We start from the raw sequence: 23,091 nt of genomic DNA on the forward strand, positions 1-23,091 counted from the left end.
AAGGGGATTGATCTGGTTGGAACTTATATAGACTTGCATTATGGTTGTACTAACCACCAAGATCAATGAATGTATGTGTGAATATGTTTCTTGGAGCAGGGGCAAGCATTTTTCATTGATTTATGTTTTGTTTCTTCATCACTGTTGGAACAAAGTTCTCCAGTTAACATGATATTTACAGATCTAAGTGATCATGTCTATATATTTTGGCTTCAAAATGAAGTGTCCTTTACTGCCAAGGTGCAATCATCTGGCTTTTTTGACCCTTGGATATCAGGGCTGTTAAGGATTTGAAACAAGCGACACACACCTTGGGCTTGGCCTAGTAAGTAGCGCACAATTGAGATGCTTTTCTCCTTATTTTATGCAGATTCAATTTTGAGATGGTACACCACTCATATCACACCCCCTTTTCAAATACCCCAGGTCACAATGGACCATGAACCAGGCTGGTTGGTAAAATGCAAAATTTATTTATTTATTTAAACATTCAAAGGAAATCATACACTTTTTAACATGGGGCAGCAATCACCAATGGGGTGATAATTACAGTGAGAATGTGAGCAATGCACTGGGTTTAACCTTCTAGTGGAACATATACACAACACAGCGGAATAGGAGCACTTTTTGTTTTAGGAAAGATAGCACCCAAGTTAGGATTTCACCCTTCAATGTTCCCTCAACCCACAAATAATCAATTCGGAGTGGATAAAAAGAAGCAGCAGGTAATCAGGAATGAGAAATAGGAAACGGAATCCAAATCTGACCTTCCCACACCAAATAAGAGAGAAAACGGATTTTAAACTGTCATGATCCATGCCCCTGATCCCCTCAGGTATAACAGCCCCCTGGCAGCAGCGGGGCTAAAGCCCTTCACACTGGCCCCAAGGGCCTTAAAAAACTCCATCAGAAACATACATGGAGTCAGTCATGGTGCCATTGGCGCCAGGCTCATTATCAGGAATAAAGCAATACCAATTTTGGACCTTAATCCAACATGGAGGCATATTACATAGCTCAGTTCTTTAGAACCAAGACATGCTGTCTAGTGTTTTGGGTGTGGCTGGGCCTGGAACTACTTGGCCTGGAACTACTTCACCTGGGCTATTTAAACCACACCCAAACAGCAGAACACGCTTCGCGTTATTCTGCACGCCTTCAGCGTAACGCTCCCTATGACCAGCTCCTGCTCATCTGCTTCTCCGGCGGCCCGATCCTGAAGCCCTAGATCCGGATTCAATGAGTAACCTGGAAGATCAATAACAGCATTAGCGAGCAAGAACACTTACCTGTGAAGTAACCGGTCTTGAATCCATCCTGCGCTTCGCTTACCTCGCCCATCTCCGGTGTTCGCTGCAACCTGAAAAGGTAAAGAAACAAGGACAGCATTAATAACAATTCTTACCTGGATAACCAGTGAGTCCTGGCAGCACCCTGCGCTTCTCTTACCGCGCCCATGTCTGGGTGTCACCGCAACCTGCAAGGGAGAAGGAACAAGGTCAGCATTAACAAAGCATTTACCTGGGCAAGCAGCGCTTCGATCGCCCCTCACTCCGGAACATCACTGCAACCTGTACAAAGAGAAGAGAACACAGGTTAGCTATCAACACCAATAAACAGCGCAGCGCTTCGCGCATCAATAACTCACCGTGGTCTTCGCCATCGGCGCGGCAACTCCGAGATCGCAACCATCTCTGTGAAAACAAAAAGAGACATTGTTAGGGAACAGCGTAGTGGAGCAAGATGCCGAGAAGACAGAGAAAACGGAGAGAAAGAAAGAGAAAGAATAAAGACGGAAAAGACATTATGACTCACCTGGAAGACAGCAAGCAGAGTCGGAGTCACAGCCGGTCTGGACCCGACATAAGGGCACACGGACCAGTGAAGCAACTAGGTTTACGGAATGCCCGCACCAACCATGCGCCCCTGCAAAGAGACGCAGAACGGAGAGTTCAACGCACAAAAACCTAAGGTGAGCAATAACCCCAACGGAGGGGATTTGGACCAGGGGGAGGTGGGAGTCCACCCATCGCAGAACCAGTATCATAGCCCTTCATTCTCCTGTTATAGTTGCTACCCAACGTCTGGCACATAACCAAGCAGAGAGGGGTCTGGGATAGCGCTTAGACCTCCATCCAGTATCGTGTGTCGCCCCCGTGTATACCAGGTGAGCGTAACAGAAACCCCTTGCAATGTTATGAAATGACACTCGGAAATGGACAAATGCATAATGAATGTGTGTTGAAAACCTTGAAGCAAATATAATTCCTCACTAAAGCAACAATGCAAAGACACTAACAATCACAAATAATGGATTACCAAAAGCATACAGTTTTTAAATGATTGGAAAGTTTAAAACAGATTGCAGGAAAATGACACGTGTAAAAGTTGCATTTTTCAATTCCCGCCTTGAATTACCCAAATGGTTCTTACTAAAAACGGGTGAAATACACTGATTTGGAGTGCAGTATTTGGGCTGGGGGATAGAGGTATATCACAGGTATAATATGGAAGTGAAAGTAAGTCTCTAGCTGATAAATTGGATGAGTTATGCAAGATATCAAAAAGTGAGCTTTGAGTAAAATGAAACTGTGAAATAGGAAAGGAAATCAGTTGTGACAAGAACAGTTTTACTCTACACTAGAGTATTCAGACTAGGCCACCAAAGACGGACACAGTAAGATCCAAGGTTGATCCGCGAGTTGAACCCTATGTCCCCAGCGCCCAACCTTGGCGGAAACCAGTCTTATCACTCGAAATATGACTAATTGCATAGGATTACACAAGACAAAATTTAAGAGATATGGCGCTAGCACTAGAAATCAAGGGCAGGGTTGCACAGATAAATCTGACAGTTTTACAAGTTATAAGGATAGGATGGCTTAGAGAGTGGGATAAGGACAAAGGCAAGACAAGATATACTATGGATTTCTATGGGGTGGTGATTTATACTCGCAGCCAACTTTTAATTTTGAGATTTTCGGACCGTCAAAGGTTCTGGTCACTACACGGCAGCACACCTGGCAAACAGCTGGGCAGTTCTGGTCACTGGATGGCAAGGACTGGCTTGGCATTTCTGGTCACTGAAAACTAAAGGTCAGCTGGATGGCATGATTGGAGGTTGGCAGCCGGCATGCAGTTAGTGGGCAGCAAGCCAGGCTGGTTCAGGATGCTTCCCAAAAGAATACCACAGCTTTCCCCTTTTTAATGGGAAATTAGTGGGTTTTCAGAATTGAGGCCTTGCTGGGAATGGGATCAGCACTGCTTGGGTTCAACAGTGGGCCCTGGAGTAGGGTCAGCAATGCTTTGGCCTTATTGTCGGGTCTGGTATCTGGATGATGAATGGAACAGGAACGCCACGCAGGAACATCAGGAAGAGTGTGTGTGTGTAGAGTCTTATCAGGGACTCTTATTTATAATGCATAGTGACATTATCAAAGTATAGGGCTGGGCAGGGTCTGCTGAACACGGCTCTACCAACTGGATTGAGCAATCAATGTTGGCTGCCTCCCCTCTTATGTGACTCAGTTTAGGGGGTTGCATTTTATGATGTAAAAAGACTTCCCACAGACCTTTTTGCCAAAAATCTGTGAGACATTGTTTTGTCCTTTTAATCATTTTTGGTCATTTTTAGTATGAAAGATTTGGCCTAAAATTCCATAACTTTATACTTGTGTGGATTATCATAAGGGATGCAAGTATAAAAATTTGCATTAGTAACATGGATTCATTCCTTATAATCTGCAATACTTTGCCATTTCTATTCCCAATGTATCAGTGAATTATACACTGTCTTAAATAAAAGCCCATAAAATCAAATTTAAACTGTGGCATTTTTGCATTTTTACAACGTCTTGCTGCAGAGATAAGTCTTCAAAGTTTATTTATGAAATGGTCTCTGGAAGCAAATGGCAGTCCTTTGTCCTGCTCTGGACCATTTTTTTCTTTTTCTGCTACCACCAACTGTCACTTCCACCAAAGTCTGATTAGTATGTGAAATTTCTTTGTCCTGGTAAATCACAGTTTTCCAACCTAGCAATTATCACTTTCGTGTCCTGGAAGTTTATGGTGGCTTCCTTCCTTGGGGGAGGCCTTAGCTCTGCCAACTAGAATAACTTGTTTTTGGAAGCTTGCAAAATCTAGCCAAGTTAGTTTAAAACCTTTATTTTCTTTTATTTGGTCCTGAATCAAAAAAACAAGCCCGTGTAATAAAAATAGCCCATATGTGTTTCCCAGCAGCCAACCCCTTCTCATTGCTAGGAACAGACAAGCTTTCATTCAATATATTACTTTTCCTTTAAAACGGGCATTTATTTTTCTATGGTTTGCAAAGCCCATTTTACACATGTGGTGAAAACTATTAGCATTTCATTTCAAATGCGATTTTGCCATCTGACTTCCCAATACAGTCTTGCAGCCATAGTTAGTTTCTTGTACACAACAGTCTGTACAAGGCAAAGGTCTCCTGGAATGGACATGTGCACAGAGCTATGGTTTCTTTTGCATTGTTCATTCCTTTGACACCTTGTAGCACAAAATAAAGTGTTTCCTGTGCAGGGCAGAAAGTGAAGTTTCTTGGGCCTTTTTTCAGATTTGGCTTAACAGGGCCTGCCATTCAGGGGTCATGTTGATTTTGCTGAAGCACAATGGGGATACGAATGGCAGGGCCGTATTAATCACAGTGGTTTAAGAAAGAACAGATGGAATTAGCGTCAAAGCAGCATTTTTTAAAGGTGAACAAGTTTCCTTTTCAGTGGGGATTTTGGGGTTTTCAGCAAAGCAACACTGCCTTTTCACTTTCTTCCTTTTGTATATGTCAGAACACATTGGCACGCTCTCTGTGTGTTCCCTGGTTCCATCCTGCCTGATTTGTGCTTGGCAGGACGGTACAGCCATTTTTTGTTGTTGCTGCAAAACGCAGTTTTGAGGCCATGGCACTCACAGGAGCCAGCGCAGCCCTTTTGCTGTAACTGCGCAAATGCAGCTTGGTGATGTGGAGAAATACTGTTGAGTGGGTCAATATATCCCACAGGGCAGAGGTTTTTCATTGCAATAAATCTGCCATTGTGAAATTTTCAAGGCTACTGACAGATAAAATTGCAAATTGGAAGAGTCTGGATAAGGCACAGGACTTTAGCTTCAATAGGGTGAATTCAACTATAGCGGAATGTATTACTATCATGACAGTGAAAGGACATTGCCATAGAAGACAAGACACATATATGATGCTCTTGTGGCACAACCCAAAAAAATTTAAAAAAGGCAAAATAATGGCGATTTCAAAAATCCAGGTATGACTTGCTGCATTATAGTGAAGAAAAAAGGTTCATTTGTCAATGGAAGCGCAGCTGGTTTAGAAATCGCACATTTCAGCTGGCTTCCCAGGATAGTAAAAGAGCACTTCGCTTTTTTTCCCCAAAAAATGTGTCTAGATTTTAGAAACTGTTAAATGGTTCAAGTAGTGTGTAGACAGGCTGTTCATGATGTGATAGACGAAGAATCCTGGGTTCACTTTTATTCCTCAGTTTTTCCCAGGCCAAACAACTTGCAGTTGCCTTTGATTTGTAGGACTTAGTTAAAAGAAATGGGAGGGGCCCTTTGATAGAGGAGATATTGGAGGTAATTCGAAAATCAAAAACTTTGAGAGCACAGGCCCTGATATGTTAGCCCCTATTACTATCAAGTCTGACCGTGAAGTATGGCTACTATTGTATGCCTATTATCTGATTCCTCTATACAAAAAGAGAGAAAGGACCTGCCCTGCTAGCTATCATCCATATTGGATGTCTGCAGTAAGGTTTAAGCCAATATCTACAGGCTTCAGAAAAAGTATTGGAATGTAATTTAATGGGCTCATTATGACCTTGTTGATCAAACAGAGTAGGTCCAAACATGGTAACGCGCTTTGTGGCTAGTATGGATCTTACGAGTGCGCTGAACAAGGTCAATAGAGATTTGTTATGGTGTAAACGTCTAAGATGGTCTTGTCCTGAAGGGCTGTTAAAACGTATTATGCTTTTCTATTCAGCCTCTCAAATTCAGGGTAGAATGAAATGATAAGGGAAGGCGATTTTGTTTAGACCTTATTAGATTGCATGTGGGACTGAGACAGGGATGCATTTTGTCACCCACGCTCTTCAATCTTTATCTCTCATATATCAACGAACTATGGGACAGTTGGTATTGTTTCCTGGTAAAACTTGGTCCATTGTTTATCCATTGATTCACGTCCTCTTTAATTTGACCGCTCTAAATCTGCAAAGGAAACTCAAGGAGATTATCACTCAAGTCAAAAGCAACAATCTGCAGGTCACCGTTCAGAAGTCAAAAGTGTTTTTTTTTTCTAAATTAAGAAGGCCTACTTTTATGAGTTGGACAGTGAAGTATGGAGGGGCAAATGGAAATGGCTTAAAGTATTTATTATTTAACTTTCATAAGATATTTTATGTAAATATTATAGATAAACAGGGAACATGAAATGTGCGTCTTCACTGCTTCGCTTCTCCTCCAACTGTCCTTTCCCCACGTTCCATCTCGTCACCTCCATTCTCCTGCACGAGCATTCTCTCGTGCAACTGCACGGACAATTTCACATGTGAGGATACTACACATCTCCCTTCTTTATATAGAAGAACTCTTTGGCATAATTCTCCTTATTCTACATAGTCACAAAGATATCTTGGTGGTCTGCATTCTCTTCCCGTCCTGGATCTTATCCTGTTACTTCTTTCTTGATAATCATCTCTAATGTCTAGGTGGTTGAAATTGCAATTCCGGGCCATTTTCCTCAGAGCAGTAACATACTGTTCTACGGATTCTTCTTTCTCTTGAACTCGCTTCCCAAATTTGTATCTTTCTAGGATAGTGCTCATTTTCTTGTCATAATGTTTATTGAGTTTGGCAATGGCAATTTCATACATGTTCATGTCCCCTGTTTCATCCTCTGTGAGGTCAGGCAAATCCTCAAATTTCTCTTGGCCCGCTGGTCCTAAACAATGTAATAGTAGAGACTTCTTTCTTTCTATACTGTAGTTCACTCCACAAACCACATGTGCATAATGTTCAAAAGCTTTAAGCCATCGTTTCCACGGAAGTGTAGGTTCGCCAATTTCCGGTAGGAACATGTGTGGTGGCTGCACTCCTTGCATGGCCATTTTTGATTGTATTAGATAGACTTAGGGAATCAGTCTAGATTCTGTACTTTGTACGATCTCAATTCCTTTATCTTTTCACTGTGAAGAGGAGGAGTATGAGGAGTAATGAGGATTACTGAAGGATGTAGCGTAGAAAACTTAGTGTTTGATTTTACTTTGTTTTAAATTTCTACTGTGAAGAGGAGTATGAGGAGTAATGAGGATTACTGGTTTACTCGACGTGGAGTAGTGCGTAGTGACGATGGAGTCTGGTATTGGCAGCAGAATCTGGTTCCGCTGGGAAAACACGACGTAGTGTGCGTAGATTAGGGCAGGAAATAGATTGGCATACAGCAAAGAGCAGTGAATAAATTAACTGGTATCGTCAGCTGGGCCCGCCTCCTCTGGGACAGTGATTGAATTATGTCTCTCCCATGTCACGAAGAGTGGGCGGGGACAGCACGATCACAGCGACAGTCGGTCTGTATGTGCTGCAGGCGATCGCGGCTGGGATGTGAACCGCGGTCCTACCTGCAGTGCGGCCGGAGATCCTTCTCAACGGCCACTATTGTTTCTTCATCCCATCCTCGTCGCCATTGAAGTATGGAGGGGCAAATGGAAATGGCTTAAAGTATTTATTATTTAACTTTCATAAGATATTTTATGTAAATATTATAGATAAACAGGGAACATGAAATGTGCGTCTTCACTGCTTCGCTTCTCCTCCAACTGTCCTTTCCCCACGTTCCATCTCGTCACCTCCATTCTCCTGCACGAGCATTCTCTCGTGCAACTGCACGGACCATTTCACATGTGAGGATACTACAGACAGTCTCTGGGAAAAGACTAGCAGTAGTGCACAGTCTCCAATATTTGGATTTCACGTTATCTTATTCTAGGTGTTAAAAAAAATAGAGATCTTAAGAAAAAATCTAAAATGTTGTGAGCCCAACTGAAGGGAGTCCATACAAAGTTGTCTAGATTTTCTTTAATACCGAACATTAACTATTACTCAATGAAGATCATTCAGATTATTCTATGGTCTAGATTTTAATTATTTTGATTAAGAATTTTATGGGCTGTTTTAGAAGGTTTTATTTGGAAATATACTTTGTCTCCCATTGAGTTTACTCAATTGTGTGATTAGGCATGAACTAGGGCTCATTTCGCGAAGAACAATAGCAAGTTGGAAAAATTTCGATTTGTGTGCTAAAATAGACCTCAAACGATGCCGCTTTGCGGGAAATGTTGCGACTTTAAATAATTTTGCTAAAATGTTAGCTTAACATTTGAGTGTTTCAATGTCTAATCCAATAATGCATAAAAACAATGATATGAGAGGACCTGGATTAACACCACAGAGAAAATTAGCACCTATGCACTTTATTGAGTACTCTGTAATTCAGCGTTCAAGGAGTACTCTACCAGAATATCCTGTACACTACCCTGCAAGTAAGGAAAGGAGTATTTACCTCTGGTTTAGCTTTAACTTGGTTCCCACACTAGAAGTATTGGTCTAAGGATAGGTTTTCCTGAACAGGACAAGTCTTGTAGGCTATGTTTCCTTGGTTCATCCCTGACAACGTTGCTAGACAAGCTCGATCTATGAAAGTCTCGTCAAAACAGGTTCTTCCCCGTTCTTCCAAAACCATCAAGGACCGCATTGACACTCTCACTCCAGCCTTTGTCGATTTCTGCAATCACTATTTCGCCACTGGAACTCCGTTGTGCACCCCTTCTTAAGAAACCTTCTGATGATCCCTCCAGTCCAGCCAACTATCGCCCAATCTCCATTACTCCTTTCCTGTGCAAACTCTTGGAAAAGCTGGCCATCTCCCAGCTTAACCTTCCCACTGAATCTGTTGGTTGTCTCCATGACCATAAGTCTGGCTTCAGAGCGGCCAGAAGCCCGGAAACTGCTCTCCTGAACATCTGGAAGACCTGCTCTCAAACCTTGATTCTAACCTTCCTTCTGTCCTCATTCTCCTCGAATCTTTCCTCTGTTTCTATATGGTCAATCATGCCATCCTGCTCAACCAGCTCAGTGATAACCTGGGTATCACTGATCCGGCCCTGGCCTGGCTGACCTCCGTTCTCACTGATCGACCCTCCCAGGTCCAACTGGGGTCCGTCTTCTTCTTCTTTATCTCTCTCTCTCCCTTTGGTGTTTCCCAGGGGTCTAATCTTTCTCCATGGCTGTTCAACGGTTGTAGGTCATCTGGTCGAAAACAAAAGGATCTAATGCCTTTTGATCGACAGTCAAATGGTCAAAAAAAAGGGTAGTTTTTTTTTATTTTATTTTTTATGGGGGAGTTCCCCCAACCCCATGTTTTCTTTATTAAAAACCTTTTGTTACCAACCCAAACCAAAAATATATATAAATAAATAAAAAAGTTCAACCTTTTTTTTTCGACCATTTGACTGTCGATCAAATGGTCATTCGATCAAATATTTTCGACCATTTGACTGGACAGCCTGTTCAACCAATACCTGGCACCGCTTGCCCACTGCATAGCCGTCCTCTGTTCCAACTTCCAGTGCTATGCGGATTACACTCAGCTCTCCTTCAGGCTCCCCTCAGCCGCCTCTACTCCTTCTCTCATTCCTGACTGTCTTTATGCAATTCAAGAGTGGTGTGCTGCCAATGATCTCTGCCTTAATGCCAGTAAGACTGAGATCCTCATCGGAACACCAGCTCCCTCCTTCCTCTGTCTCTGGCCGCCCAACCTGGGCCCTCTTACCTGTGAAGCTAAGAACCTCGTGGTCATCTTTGACTACACACTCTCGTTCTCTCCTCACATATCTGATGTCTCTAAGAAGTCAAACTAGCAGCTGCACCTCCTCAGAGGTATTCTTCCCTTCCTCACTTTCCCCCAGAAGCTCACTGTCTCCAGAGCTCTTGTTCTCTAGGCTGGACTACTGCAACGGCCTCTTTCTAAATCTGCCTGCCTCCCACTCTCCATCCTCTACAACTCATCAAGAACAGGACTGCGAGACTTGTCCTTGGCCGCAAGCCCAGGGATCATTTTTCTCCAGCTCTGAAATACCTTCACTGGCTCCCATTGGCAGCAAGGATCAAGTTCAAGACCCTTTGCATTGTCCACAAGGCTTTCTGGGGCCTGGGACTACACTACTGCCAACCCTCTCTTCCTAAATATCTGCCTTCTCAAGCTGTCTGCTTTTCCACCTCCAACTCTCTGATGGTCAGTCGCTTTTCCAAGCAGAGAGTTTGGGCAGATCTCTTTCTTTGGATGGGGCCTCCCTCTAGAGCAGCCTCCCTGCCTCTCTGAAACTTGAAAAGAACCATCTCCAGTTCCAGAAGCAACTCAAGACCTTTCTCTTTGCTTCTGCCTTCTCTCTTCCTCTCCCTTGCTGATCACCTGCCTGTTTCATGCACTGGTCACCTGGTCACCCTCTATGCTTCTGTGACTATGTGGCAGAGAATGATGAGTGGCGAACAAGTATCAACCATTTAAGCACTTACTCAGTTTTTAACATCTCTTTATGAAATGTTGGCTGTATAGATTAAATCATGAATTGAATGTTAATATGTATATTTTTTTAGAAATATTGTTTATAGAAAATTCTGTTCTTTATTAAAGCAGTGTTAGTATTATTTCGTATTTATTGTGTGAAAGGTTTATTGTAAACCATAACACAATAAATAAATTAAATAAATAAATGCGGCAATTGAGTGATGCTTTATGCACTGACTATATATTGACCTGGGAAGTGAAGCTACTGCGAATTGGAATGTGAGGGGGCACACATGCATATTTATCTACCCATTGACCACTCTTAGCCATGCTAGTCCCTATAACCATTCTCAGACACTACGTACCCTTTCCCATGTGAAGCATCCATTCACCAGGATCTCTGAGCTACCGTTGTACTTTTACAGGAGGCCTATGTCATTTCTAAGCAGGCTTCTGTAGCATATTTCCAATTATAAACCAACTCCTGGTATATTAAAAATGTCTCAACCAAGTGTGCCTTCATGCTGTTCATTAATATCAATATTGATGTCTATGCATCTGTTCCTTGCAATTGATTCCTGTGAATAACGAGCATTGGCAAAGCCAATCTTTTTTGCTCTTGTGTATATATAGGCATTTGCCAGGGGTTGTATACGAATTGTTCGTTTTACAACTTTTTGAATTACAATTGACCTTTTCACAATTGACCGAATTGCGAAGGTTTATTGTAACATGTGGGGGGAAACCCCCCACAACCCTGCACCCAACGCCAAACCCCCCAAAACCCTATATAGAACCATATATGGTCAATTGTGAAAAGGTCAATTGTGACCCTTTAAATTCGGTCAATTGTTCATTCGAACAATTGTAAACGATCAATTTGGGTAATACCTTTGCCAGGCACTCTCCTATTGTACCCAAGTGCTAACACCATTTCAAAGCTGTTAGCATCTGATGGCCAGATAGTATCATCATGGCAAGCCTGCAAATTGTATCTCCGATGCCTACATACAATTCAAAACTGTTGGCTTTGCCAATACTTCTTTAAGCATTTTTAGTATCTGCACATCAATCCAGGGCAAAGACCTCTGGAAGCTCAGATGCCTGCTTAGTTTTAACCTCCATTAAAAAATAAAGTCCAATCTCTAACAAAAAATAAGCTGTCTATTCCATTTTCAAGCTGATAGCTTGCTGGTCACAAATAACATATTTATGTTGAAATGCATCAATAATGCACAACCGCCTCCCAATGTCATAGGACTAAAAGTATTTGACCTTATGACAGGGTCTTAAGTCGCTAAAGCCAGTTGATACTTGTAATACAAGTTCTGGCTTTTAGGATCACATCACTTTGAATTCTGGTATTTGTAGTCTTATGCACTTTAGTGTAGTCTTCCCTTTTTTCAATATAACCAAATTCAAGAATTTCTGAGCTAAAAGCCAAGCCATTCTGAAAGTCACATGGGGTCTGTTGCATATTTAACACAAAAATTAAGTAGTGTGAAACAAACCAACTGTAATATAGCCTTATGGACCTCTGGGAGGGTTAATTAATGCAGGGTAATGACCGCCACCATACATTAGGGGAAGTGTCACTGCCCTAAACGAAAAAATGTCCTCTCACAAGGTCTATAAGGCTACTAGCACTCAGTGCTAAAAGCAGTCTGTTTTGGATGTGAAGTTAAAAATGTTAGAACCGTAAATAAAGTAAATAGCAATTTGCATAAATAAATTAAAGGTGGTTTTCATTTTGTAGTATTTATGAAACTGGAACAGGTTTAACAAGATCATGCTTTGGGTGTAATGTCAAAGTATACAATTTCTCTAAAAGAAAGTGAAAGTGTTTTCCATTTTGTTTAGCTTTTTCTTTAATCTGTTAAATTGAATGCTCTTGTGAAATAAACAACCCCCTAGAGAGGGACTGTCTTGTTGAAACATTCTCGCCTGGAAATTTCATTGTTGTTTCTCGGCCTGCTTTTCAACAGGGAATTTTCAGAATGCAGTCAATACCAGTAGTTTTTGACTGCACTATGAACATTCTTATTTGCTGAGAGGAGGTCAATAACAATTTGCATTTGCTAATAGTTAGTATTGATTTGAATGAATTTCCATTCCTTTGGAAATAATGATCTTGACAATGATCTTGACAAATCAAGTTTGCAAAACTCATACATGCCTTGACTTCTGTTAGTAAAACAATTTGAATTACTGTCGTCTAAATAGATTCATCTTTATGTATTGCAAATATTGTCGTCTGATGTTGGGTTTTACGTAAATCGATAATGTTAAACGTGCTTTTCAATGCTGTGATCTCTCCAACTAAGTCAAAATGAACCATATGATAAACATAAACGTTGCTATTCCCTTCTCTTTAGGATACTATTACTGCTTGGAACATAGGACCATCATGAGGAACATCACTACTACCATTCTGGAATTTTCATATTAATTCTTCGAACCTGGCTGCTCAGATTTTCACCTCCATCTTTCACTGCCATGACTGGTGGCTTTAATCACAACAGGGCTTTGTCTTCATGAAGATTCCTACTCTTGGTAATGTGATGAATAAATTTGAGGTCCTTGGGGTTGTTGGTGAAGGTAGGTAATTTCTCAAGTAAATATTATTGTAAGCTACAGAGCAGAACCAAATGTACATTGTTGTTTTTAAGGAATCTGTTTACTAGTGGGTACCCGTTGATCTGAATTAAAGCAGGCTGTCAACACAACAATGCATGTTTTCTCATTTAAAAGCTCATTTGTATCTATACATTTAAGTATGTTATTTGAAGCCACATGCTTGTTCAGCTGCCCATAGAAAAGAAATGTTGTTAGGCAAATCAATGCATTTATTGTTAAGCAAAGTGTCTTGGGTGGAGTGTTTTTAGATGCCATCATCAAAGCAGTTGTCACTTTGTGGGTTCATGGGTATTTAGTTTTTCCTGACTATTTATAAAGTCTTGTCTCAATGTGATCAGCCTTGAGCCTCTTCATAATGCTTGCTTTGTTATGTGGACCAAAGGGATATATATTGCATTTTCAGTTTGAGCTGAACAAGCAGGATTCTACAAATGTAGCTTGCTCTCCTTTTCGTTCAGAACCTCCAGAGAAAAAAGTGGGAAGATGTGTATAGGGAAAGGAAACAGACAGCAGGGGGTTGGGTGAGGAAAACCAGGAAGGTTATGTTGCAGCTGGTCCAACAGTGGTGTTCCAACAGAAGGTAAGAGTTAGTGTTGATCACAATTTTCTTTTTTGACAAAATCGGCCAAGTCATGGTAATGCCAAGTGTGGGGGCACACAAAGCTAGTTGGGAGCCCTTCGGGCCTCTGAGCCTGAGGAACTGATTGGGTAGCCACTTTTTGGTGGGGAATGCCTTAAGGAAATCGAAAGGGTTCAGTCATAGGTGATCATGTTGAAGTCTCTGTAATTATGAAGGTGCTTTATGAAGCCAGTGCAAGAATTTAGGCAGTGAGGTGAAATGGTGGAATTTCTTGACACCGAGCATCCCTGCTCAATTGTCAAGAAGTTTGAGTTGCTTCAATGTATTCTGTGTGGGAGTCTCAAGTACACACTGGTTCAGTACACCACCTGGTTTAGCACTATAACCCTGACAATGTCTGCTCTGTCACAGAAGTTATAAAGTGACCTGAGCATGTGAAGATGGTTGTGGTGGAGGAAAAGGAGATTTGTATTGAAAACAGATCTTAGATTCTTAAAGCACTTCATAGGGATTAGCAGGGTAGTATAGAGTCAGGCCAAGGGAAAGGTAGTTGGCTTATGTCAGGCAGTCAGATAAGTAGGTTCTCAGTTTTGTCTCCACTTGGGAACAGGTTGCTGCTAGACATCAAGGACTGTTGTCTTTGAGTGGGCTGTGATGCAGTAAGAGCAGTCCATTGGACCAGGAAAACCAGGATTTATGTGTTGTAAGCAGGAGGCTGGAGTGGAGTAGCATATGACTCAATCATGGTAACTAAATGATTCATAGAAACTTTGCACAACCAGGGTGTGGGCCCTGAACCCTGTGGACCCCAAGGTTAAACCGGACCTACTATGAGAAAACAAAAGCAACCAAGTGTCATGGTTGGAGGGTTTGAAATGCATCCAAAAAAAATCTGCCAAAGCCCTGGGGAACACAACAGAATTGTTTTCCGGCCTGCCATCCCATTATAAAGGGGAAAGACCATATACAAGTTAGGCATTGTCTCATTCTAAAAGTAGCAGTACAGCCTGAGCTGCTAAGTTCTATCCCTTGTGCATGAGATCACCAGCAACCCAGACATGTATCGGCCTCATCACTAAGTGTCCAACTTGGGTCTCTGGCAAGCTCGACATCCATGTTTGGGCATACCAGTCTACTTTGGATTACTAATGCATGACAAGAGTGATAGCTGGAAGCTTTTAAATGAATCAAAAACATTGAACAAGCTTTAGGGAAACATCTAGACCCTAGTTTTACAACCGGCCATGCCATTACAGAAAGGGAAAGATCATATCCTGATCCAAGATAGGATGTGGCCTTAATTGAAGTTCGGCTTTAAACCTACGGCTTGGGCAGTTGGAGTTGCGGAAGGCCTGAGAACCAAAGCAATCCAACCAATCAGATCTGCGATAGTGTTATGACCCACAGCTTAGCCCAATTAGGCATGGGCAGTCCTGTGGCAGCATGGCCAAGTTATTAAAAAGCTCTGGTAGTGGAGTGTGTGGGATGGGTGATTTGGGAAGGAGCCCGAGAGCTGGAGAGAGTTGGTAGTGGACAAAGATGGAGCAGGGGGTAAAGAAGGAATTGAAGGGTGGTGAGAGGCGGCCAGGAGGAGGCAAATGAAGAATAAGGATGTGATCGGAGAGGTGAACCACAGATGGAGGGAGGTGGCAGGAGGAAGACCTAAGGTAATAGAATAGGAGTCTTATTGGAGACTTGGCAGGAGGAAAGGCTAAGTGTGGGAGAGGAGGTGTCTAATATACTGGAGATTAGAACAAGGGAGAGCGTAGTCGTTTGATAAAACATCAGGAAGAATGAGTTGGATAGCATTGAAGAGGAAAGCACCAGTGGGCGAGGCTGAAGATAAAACAGGTGGAAAGGGAATGTTTGTTAGAGGAGTGGGAGAAAGAGCTTGTATGTTACAAGCCCAAAAGGATACAGTAAGAGGGGTGCAGGTATGAGCAAGTGGTAAGGTATCAGGAGGCACAAGAGGATGTGAAGGAGAGAGACCGTGGACAAAAGAAGCCAATAGGTGTAGGAAAGATCCTTATAGTCATGAGACCATTGGGATTGTAGTGAGGAATCAACGATGGGGCGGAGGAAAGAGCCATTCTCCTCGAACTGCAGGCATGGGCCTCCTGTGGGTGGTAATTCTGGGGATTTGTGCCGTACCACTGTGCTCTGATCAAACTAGATGAGCCCCAAGCTTGGTGGTCTTCCCAGATCTTCCCTGGGGATGAAGTCGAGTCTACGGAAAGTAGTGCCAAGAAAGAGCTGGGGGCACACTTAAACCCCCAAGACTGCAATTGCTTGAAAGATTTGCAAGAGGTAAGATCAAATTTCATTCCCCTTATTAGGACTGAGAAATGCAAGAAAACCCAGTGACCTTAGTTAAAACTAGCGATAGTTGAAACCAGAGACTGTTATTTCCAAGAGCCTTTTTTGTTGTTATTGAATCCCACAAGGAGATTGCCCTTTTATCAAGTTTTGTTAGTTGGCCCACCCCGGTTTAGTGAGTGGAAAAACCCCATAAAAATATTACTCAGGAAAATGCTATCTGAACCCTTTGTGCCTAGGATACCAAACACCTGTCAAACCTCAGAACTGGGGACTGAGGGAGGTTTACCCAATGTTCAGTTTCCTGAATAATCTTTTATTTTCCTCTCATTGAAGTGTCTGGTGCTGATCCTGCTCGCCTTTGTGACCTGTACTGGGATTGCTAGTCTGGAAGTATACTGATATTCTGCAGACATTAAATATCTTGGAATTGTGAAAATGTTGAATATTCTGGGTTTTCAAACTGAAAATATTCTGTGTTTGTATTACCTGGAATTTATTGTGGTTCTCAGACTGGGAGTATACTTTTTTTTAAAGGTGTATACTTGGATTTTTAAAATGGGATTATACTGTCCAAACTGGGATTAAACTATGTGTATCTAACAAGCGATATGGTGGTGTTGCTAAATGGGGAGTATACAGCTACAGTTCAAGTTCGAATTGTGCAAAATGGGCGTAGAGTTGCATTCTAAATCTCAAAATATGGTGGAATGGTTCAAACTGACTTTACACAGGGTTTGTGCAACAGAGAATTCAATGGGTAGGTCAAATAACTTGGTACGACAGAACATGTGGCATGACCTATCTTGACATGACATTTAACAACATTCTACTTTATATTATTTGTTATGACCTCGCAACGCTCAATGCAATTCGGTAGTGTATTGCTGAGGCTAACTCGATTTCTGATAGACCGTAGTGTGGCAGACCAGAAGGAGGAGTCGAACGCACAGTGCACATACGTTTTTTTAAAAATTCAGATAATGGGAAAGTTGCCTAACTCACCCTATTGTTATTGTATCTTCCCTACCTAACAAAACTAAGGGTGCTCGTCTGTCATCAAAAGTCCCAAAGAAAATGTCCTCTGTTCAAAAACCTACTCTTACTTGGCCCCTACCACTAGGACTAATAACTAATCACTGCCAGAATCTACAACTTCAGGCACCTTCCCTTTAGCTGTAGTTCGAATGGTTTGTGTCCTCCAACATATTCCACATCTTTTACATGTAATGTTAACAGCTGTCCACTTTGGGAACTTTTTTGGCAGAGGGCGTCCTGCATCAATGGCGTCAGGTCAATGTCCCTCGAAGGCCTCATTCGAGGGTGATGTCACAGGATGTTATAAATAGGACGCACAGCGCGCGTAGCCTCGGTTCCGTTTTTCCGCAAACAAGTTAACTTTGTGAGACTCGGCACGCCATGTGTGTTCATCACTATGATGTCTTTATCTTTGACACCTCCGACTTCGCGGTCTGGCTTCAAGACCTGCCGGGGCTGCAAGTCAGTGTCGCTCACCAACCCCCAGCGCATTTGTTTGTGTGCCTGGGCGAGTCGTACGACAGACTGCTCGAAATGCCAGTCGCTGTCTGCCAAGGCCTTGCGGAAGGGGAAGCCCCAGGTAGCTAGGGTCTCTGAGGCTGTTAAGTCCCGGACTTCCAAGTCCAAGGGGGTTTCCGCCGACGACTTGAAGGGTGACTCTCCGTGTCGGAAGAAGTCCCAGGGATCTCGGTCCCGGAGTGGTTTCCGCCACCAGTCTTCCTCATCCCGGCACTCTAGGAAGCAATGTCACCGCCCGCCTTCCCCATTCTCCTCAGAGGATGATGCCTCGAGGAAGGTTACGTGCCCTACGAAGTCCTCAACTCCGGAGGAATGGGCAGCGTTTAAACAATCCATGTTAGCGATTTTTCAATCGCAGGGCACTGGTCCGGTCGCGCCTTCTCATGAAGCCGGCCAGGATCGGTCTTGTACCGTGGCTCGCACGCCTTCGGGTTCGGGTCCATGACGCGACTCGCATCGGGAGCCTTCGAGGTCCCGTACGGAAAAGGATTCGAAGAGTTGCAAGAGACGTGTCACTAGGTCTCAGTCCTCGTCTCAGCGAGACCGCAGCAACCTATTGAGGGCTTTGGGCCGGCGTTGGCTCATTCGGCGCTGTGTCCGTCCAATTCGGACATCAATGATTTGCCGTTGTATCAGCCCACCGCGCCATCGGCACCTGTGTCGACGCCGAAGCCTTCGGCGATCACGACGTCGAGGTTGCGCCTTAAGTGATTTTTTCTCAATCTGCCTTTGGAGTACCCGGATATCGTGGATCCTCCATGGAAGTTTACGTCTAAGTTTGTGAGGCCAGTTTTGGACTCCAGGCCCTCTTCTGTCACCAGACCTGGGTTTTATCTCCCTCTGGCTGACATTTATAAAGAGGAGGAAAGGTCTGAGGTTGAGGACCCTGGTGACCTTGAGGATGCTCCACTTTTTTCCGGAGACAGTCAGTTGGAGGAATTGCGGCAGACCCTCCATGATGCCAGTTGGTTGGACACTTCTCCGGAAGTGGAATTCAGTAGGCCTGAGCCTGGGGCTCATGCAGAGTCTTCGTACAGGAGGCTCATGGTGAGGGTCTCGGAGTATCTGGGCTGGTCCAGTCCTCCTGAAGACTTTGTGCAGCATGATCTGACAGACATTTTAGATCAAGGTCCGTCCTCTGACCCCGTTTTGCCATTTCATCTTACGTTGCAGAAAAGGGTGGCAGCTGCTTGGCAGTCCCCGGAATCTCTTCCGGCTGTTAATAAGTCTTTGACCAAAAAATACTGCCCTTCTGTTAGTGACCCAAGCTATTTATCTACTCACCCTACTCCCGAGAGTTTGGTGGTTCAGGCAGCTACGGCTTTGGTAGAACGAGAGGGACCGCCAGTCAAAGGGGCCAGAGAAAAAGTACCCGTGGCGGTTGGGGAAATCGTAGTGCGAAAGCCGCTCAGGCAGCTGCCTCTTTGCTGCAGCCACTTCCAAACAGTCATGAGGCAGACTGTCTCAGCATCTCGAAGAATTGCGTGCCATTACTTCAGATGCGTGGGTTCTGGATACTATAGCCCACGGCTATTGCCTTCCCTTTCTTCAGCGGCCTCACGACAATCCACTGGGGAAACTCTCTTTGAATCTTCCAGATCCGCTCCTTGCGCAGGAGTTCTTGAGCCTGATGGAGAAAGGCGCTATAGAACTGGTGCCTGTAGTGGAGAGTAACAAGTGATGGTATTCCCCTTATTTTTTGATCCCAAAGAAAGACTGGGGATTGAGACCCATCATGGACTTACGTTGGTTGAACAAACTTCTCAGGAAGGACAAGTTCAAGATGGTCACTCTTTCCCAAGTCCTCCAGGCCCTTCAACTTCAGGATTGGTTGGTGTCTCCGGACCTCAAGGATGCTTAGTTTCATGTGCCAATTCAGCCCGCGCACAGGAAGTACCTGAGGTTTGCGGCTGGCAACTCGCACTTTCAGTTTCGGATCCTGCCGTTCGGATTCACGTCCGCCGAAGGTTTTCACCAAGCTAATGGTGGTGGTGGCAGCGTACCTCAGGCAAGGGGGGGATTCACGTCTACACCTACCTGGACGACTGGCTGATCCAGGAGGGCTCTTCCAAGCTAGCGTTGGATCATCTCAGTGTCACCTGCCGCACCCTCCACAGCTGGGCTTCTCCCTGAATTACAAGAAGTCGCATCTGACACCTTCCCTACAGCTCCAGTACATCGGGGCTGCTTTAGACATGTCCTTGGAAGTGTTCGCCTCCTAAGGTAAGAGCTTTTCACATTGTGCAGATGGTGGACAAGTTTCAACATGCCCAGAGTCTCCCGGTTTTCAAATTCTTAAAGTTGCTCGACCTCATGGCATCCTGCATTTTTCTGGTGCCAGAGGACCGACTGCGGATGAGATCCTTGCAGTGGGCTCTCAAGATGCAGTGGTCACAGTTCTCCGGCAAGATGTCGGATCCCGTTCAGATTCCACTCATGCTCTCCCAGGATCTTCTGTGGTCGGCCAACGAGGGGAACGTGATGAGGGGGGAAAGGTTTTGGCAACCATGGCCGGTGGTGATGGTAGTAACGGATGCTTCCCTCACAGGATGGGGCGTTCATGTCAACGACTTGACCGCCAGCGGTCGTTGGTCTCTGTCGGAGTCCAGACTCCACATCAGTTTGTTAGAACTAAGGGCCATCAGACTAGCCTTGAAGGTTTTTCTGCCCTCTGTACGGGGGAAGAGTGTCCTGATCATGACGGACAACACATGGCCATGCATTACCTCAACAAAAAGGGGGGGGTGTTAGGCAGAAACCTGTGCAGTTCCCTTAGGGACCACTGCAAAAGATTTAAGACTACAGGTGTTGGCAGTAAACCCACTTGGTAGCAGTCTGTACCACCCAGATTTACCTGGTAGCTGTGGCTGAGCAGTCAGACTTCCCTCAAGAAGAGTTAGGCAGTATGCAAAGTATACACAATAGGCACTCGGATACAATAATACAAGCAAACACTGACCAGAGCTTTGGTAACAAAGTATATAATTATTTATTTAAAAACACACAGTTGAAACACTCCAGCACTCTTATTGTAAAATATTCTACACACCGTCACTATTGTAATATATACACCCCTTTTCCCTTATCAGATAAATCACAGTAAAACACCACTTATTTTCATACAGAGGTGAGCGCTTAACTAGATTGCACTCCAATAAGTTTGTGAGAAAGGGAGGGAAAAAGACAGAATATGAAAAGGTACACCTCTCTAAGATTCAGGAACACTGTTAGCAAGGCAGAAGAGCAAAAAGTCACTGGTGAGCCAAAGTCCAAAGGCTGGGCCCACTCTTAGAGCGAGCAGAGCACACATGCTCCCAAGATCACAGAGTTACACTATGCTTAGAAAGTCTTGCAGAGGGTTCAAAGAGGGTTTAGAGAGGCTTTAAGAAAGTTTAGCCAGGGTGTCCCAGACTTACCCAGGTTCAAAAGCCGGGGGCTAAATCTACCCCGTACAGTCGGTAGCAAGGGAAGCCAGGCGGGACACGGTACCTTAAGTGGGAAGGGTCCTCCAGCGGTGGCAGTTGTTCCTGGTATTGGGTGCAAGTTGCGTCGTCGTCCAGGGGAAGAGAAGATCTCGACTTGGAGGAAAGATGAAGGTCGTTGCACTACCAGGGAAGAAACGAGCCGCAGAGTTTCCCGGTTAAAGGTGGTACCTTTGTTTCGCGGTCGTGGTAAAACGTGGTATCCCGGTTGCCGGGGTGCTTGCCACGGGCAAGGTGGCCACGAGGTACGTCGGGAAGGCGAAAAGACGGTGAAACTGGTTATCCCCACCAGTCAAAGGAAGAAGACTCTCCGGCGGGAGATCTCTTCTGTCGTTGGGAAAAGTGGTGAGACGGTCCAGCAGGGCTCCACCGGTGGTGGTGTCGTGGCAGGTCGGCTCAGCGTCTCCCTCGTCGGATTCTTAGGTCCTGTGGCGACTTCTGAAGTTCCAGTCCCCAAAGCCCTGCTTTTATGCAGCAAACCCCATTCACTCAGCCTAGCTGTCACTCAAACATGCTAATTGGTGAGCCGGCCGGCTCACCACTTTGTCCAATCCGGATGGAGTGCGACTTGAGTTGCCTAGGCAACTCACTCCAGGGTGCCTAAATTTCCCTCCACCCCTCCTAAGTACCCCAGACAGAGTGGCACCACTTTGGAGGGCTTCTGTGGAGAAGCCCGCCAAAAAGTGGAACAAAGGGCTCGACTTGGGTTGGAGTCACAGAAGAGAACACAAACGCCATTTTAGAATCAAGTTTTGGCAAAAAACACCAACCGGAGAATTAATATTAATTAAATAAACCGGCGGTATGTTCGAGGCTACCGTAAATAATTAAATAAAGATAGTAGCCTAAAACAATGGGAAAATCCCATAGGAAAATATTCGCGGTTGAATATAAAAAGTAGTATCCACTGCCACCAGCCAAAACTCGATCAGGGGGGACGGAGACGTGCCCCCTCGACTAACAGACCCTAGGGTCTGTTAGTCGAGGGGGCAATTCAATTGAATTGAATTGCATCAGCCAGTACGTCCACAATATGATGGTTTGTACTGGTTCTGTTCAGAATTTAAGACTAGTAAAGTCAATGGTGACTTTACATGCCCTGGGAGACAGTAGTCAATCCCAGGGTATGGAGTCTATACTGGGGGTCACTATGACACCCCTGTGTTACTGCACGGAGGGTGCTGTGTAACACACATCACAAAAACACATGAAGCCCTATGGAGTAAAAGACCCCATAGCCCATTAAACACATCTAGATTCAAAGAAACACACACAAATTATGTCCAAGAGTGAGGGTAAAAGAGTCTCACTCTTGGCAGGAGAAGAAAATAAACCCCAAAAATCCAGCAAAGCTGCTGGGGGACTCACTAGGTTAGGAAATTCAGCCTAAACAGAGAATTCTCCCTAACAGGGGGTAGGGTCCCTTCCGTTTTGCAGAGATGCAATGCAGCTCTGGTTCTGGGCCATCCAGCAGGAAATTTCAATCTTGGCAGTTCATCTGGCTGGAGATGAAAATGTGGCGGCGTACGCTCTGAGCAGGCAGAGCACGGTCTCCCACAAGTGGGAGTTGGCTCAGGAAGTCGTTCAGGAGATCCTTGCCCTTTGGGGAACCCTGCAAGTGGATCTCTTCGCCACCAGTGTCAACTGGAAGTGCGAGAGATTCTGCTAAAGGGAATTTCCTCAAAGAGGAGCCTTAGGAGACGTGTTCATGGTGGATTGGTTATTCCCACTGCTGTACGCGTTTCCTCCAATCCCTGTCATTCCTCAAGTGTTGCGAAGGTTACAAAGGTTCGGTTCCCACATGATCCTCATTGCTCCGGATTGGGCCAGAAGAGCGTGGTACCCGGACCTTCTAGAAATGTCCAACTGCCCTCCACGCCGTCTTCCCTACCGAGAGTATCTGCTCTTGC

The 23,091-nt window shown here is 44.3% G+C and overlaps 1 protein-coding gene across 11 annotated transcripts in view; it reads left to right on the forward strand.

Moving 5' to 3' along the window:
- CDKL5 (cyclin dependent kinase like 5) overlaps positions 1-23,091 on the forward strand; it is a 2,489,742-nt gene that overhangs the window by 966,410 nt on the left and 1,500,241 nt on the right. For all 11 annotated transcript variants that reach the window (XM_069636841.1, XM_069636839.1, XM_069636845.1 and 8 more), the window contains one exon: positions 12,985-13,207. In XM_069636841.1, coding sequence (XP_069492942.1) covers positions 13,144-13,207 — 64 coding nt within the window. In that variant the 5' untranslated portion in view covers positions 12,985-13,143. The remainder of the gene's footprint in view (positions 1-12,984; positions 13,208-23,091) is intronic.

Source organism: Ambystoma mexicanum, chromosome 7p, assembly GCF_040938575.1.
Source record: "Ambystoma mexicanum isolate Mex_15411 chromosome 7p, UKY_AmexF1_1, whole genome shotgun sequence".
Taxonomy (NCBI): Eukaryota; Metazoa; Chordata; class Amphibia; order Caudata; family Ambystomatidae; genus Ambystoma; species Ambystoma mexicanum.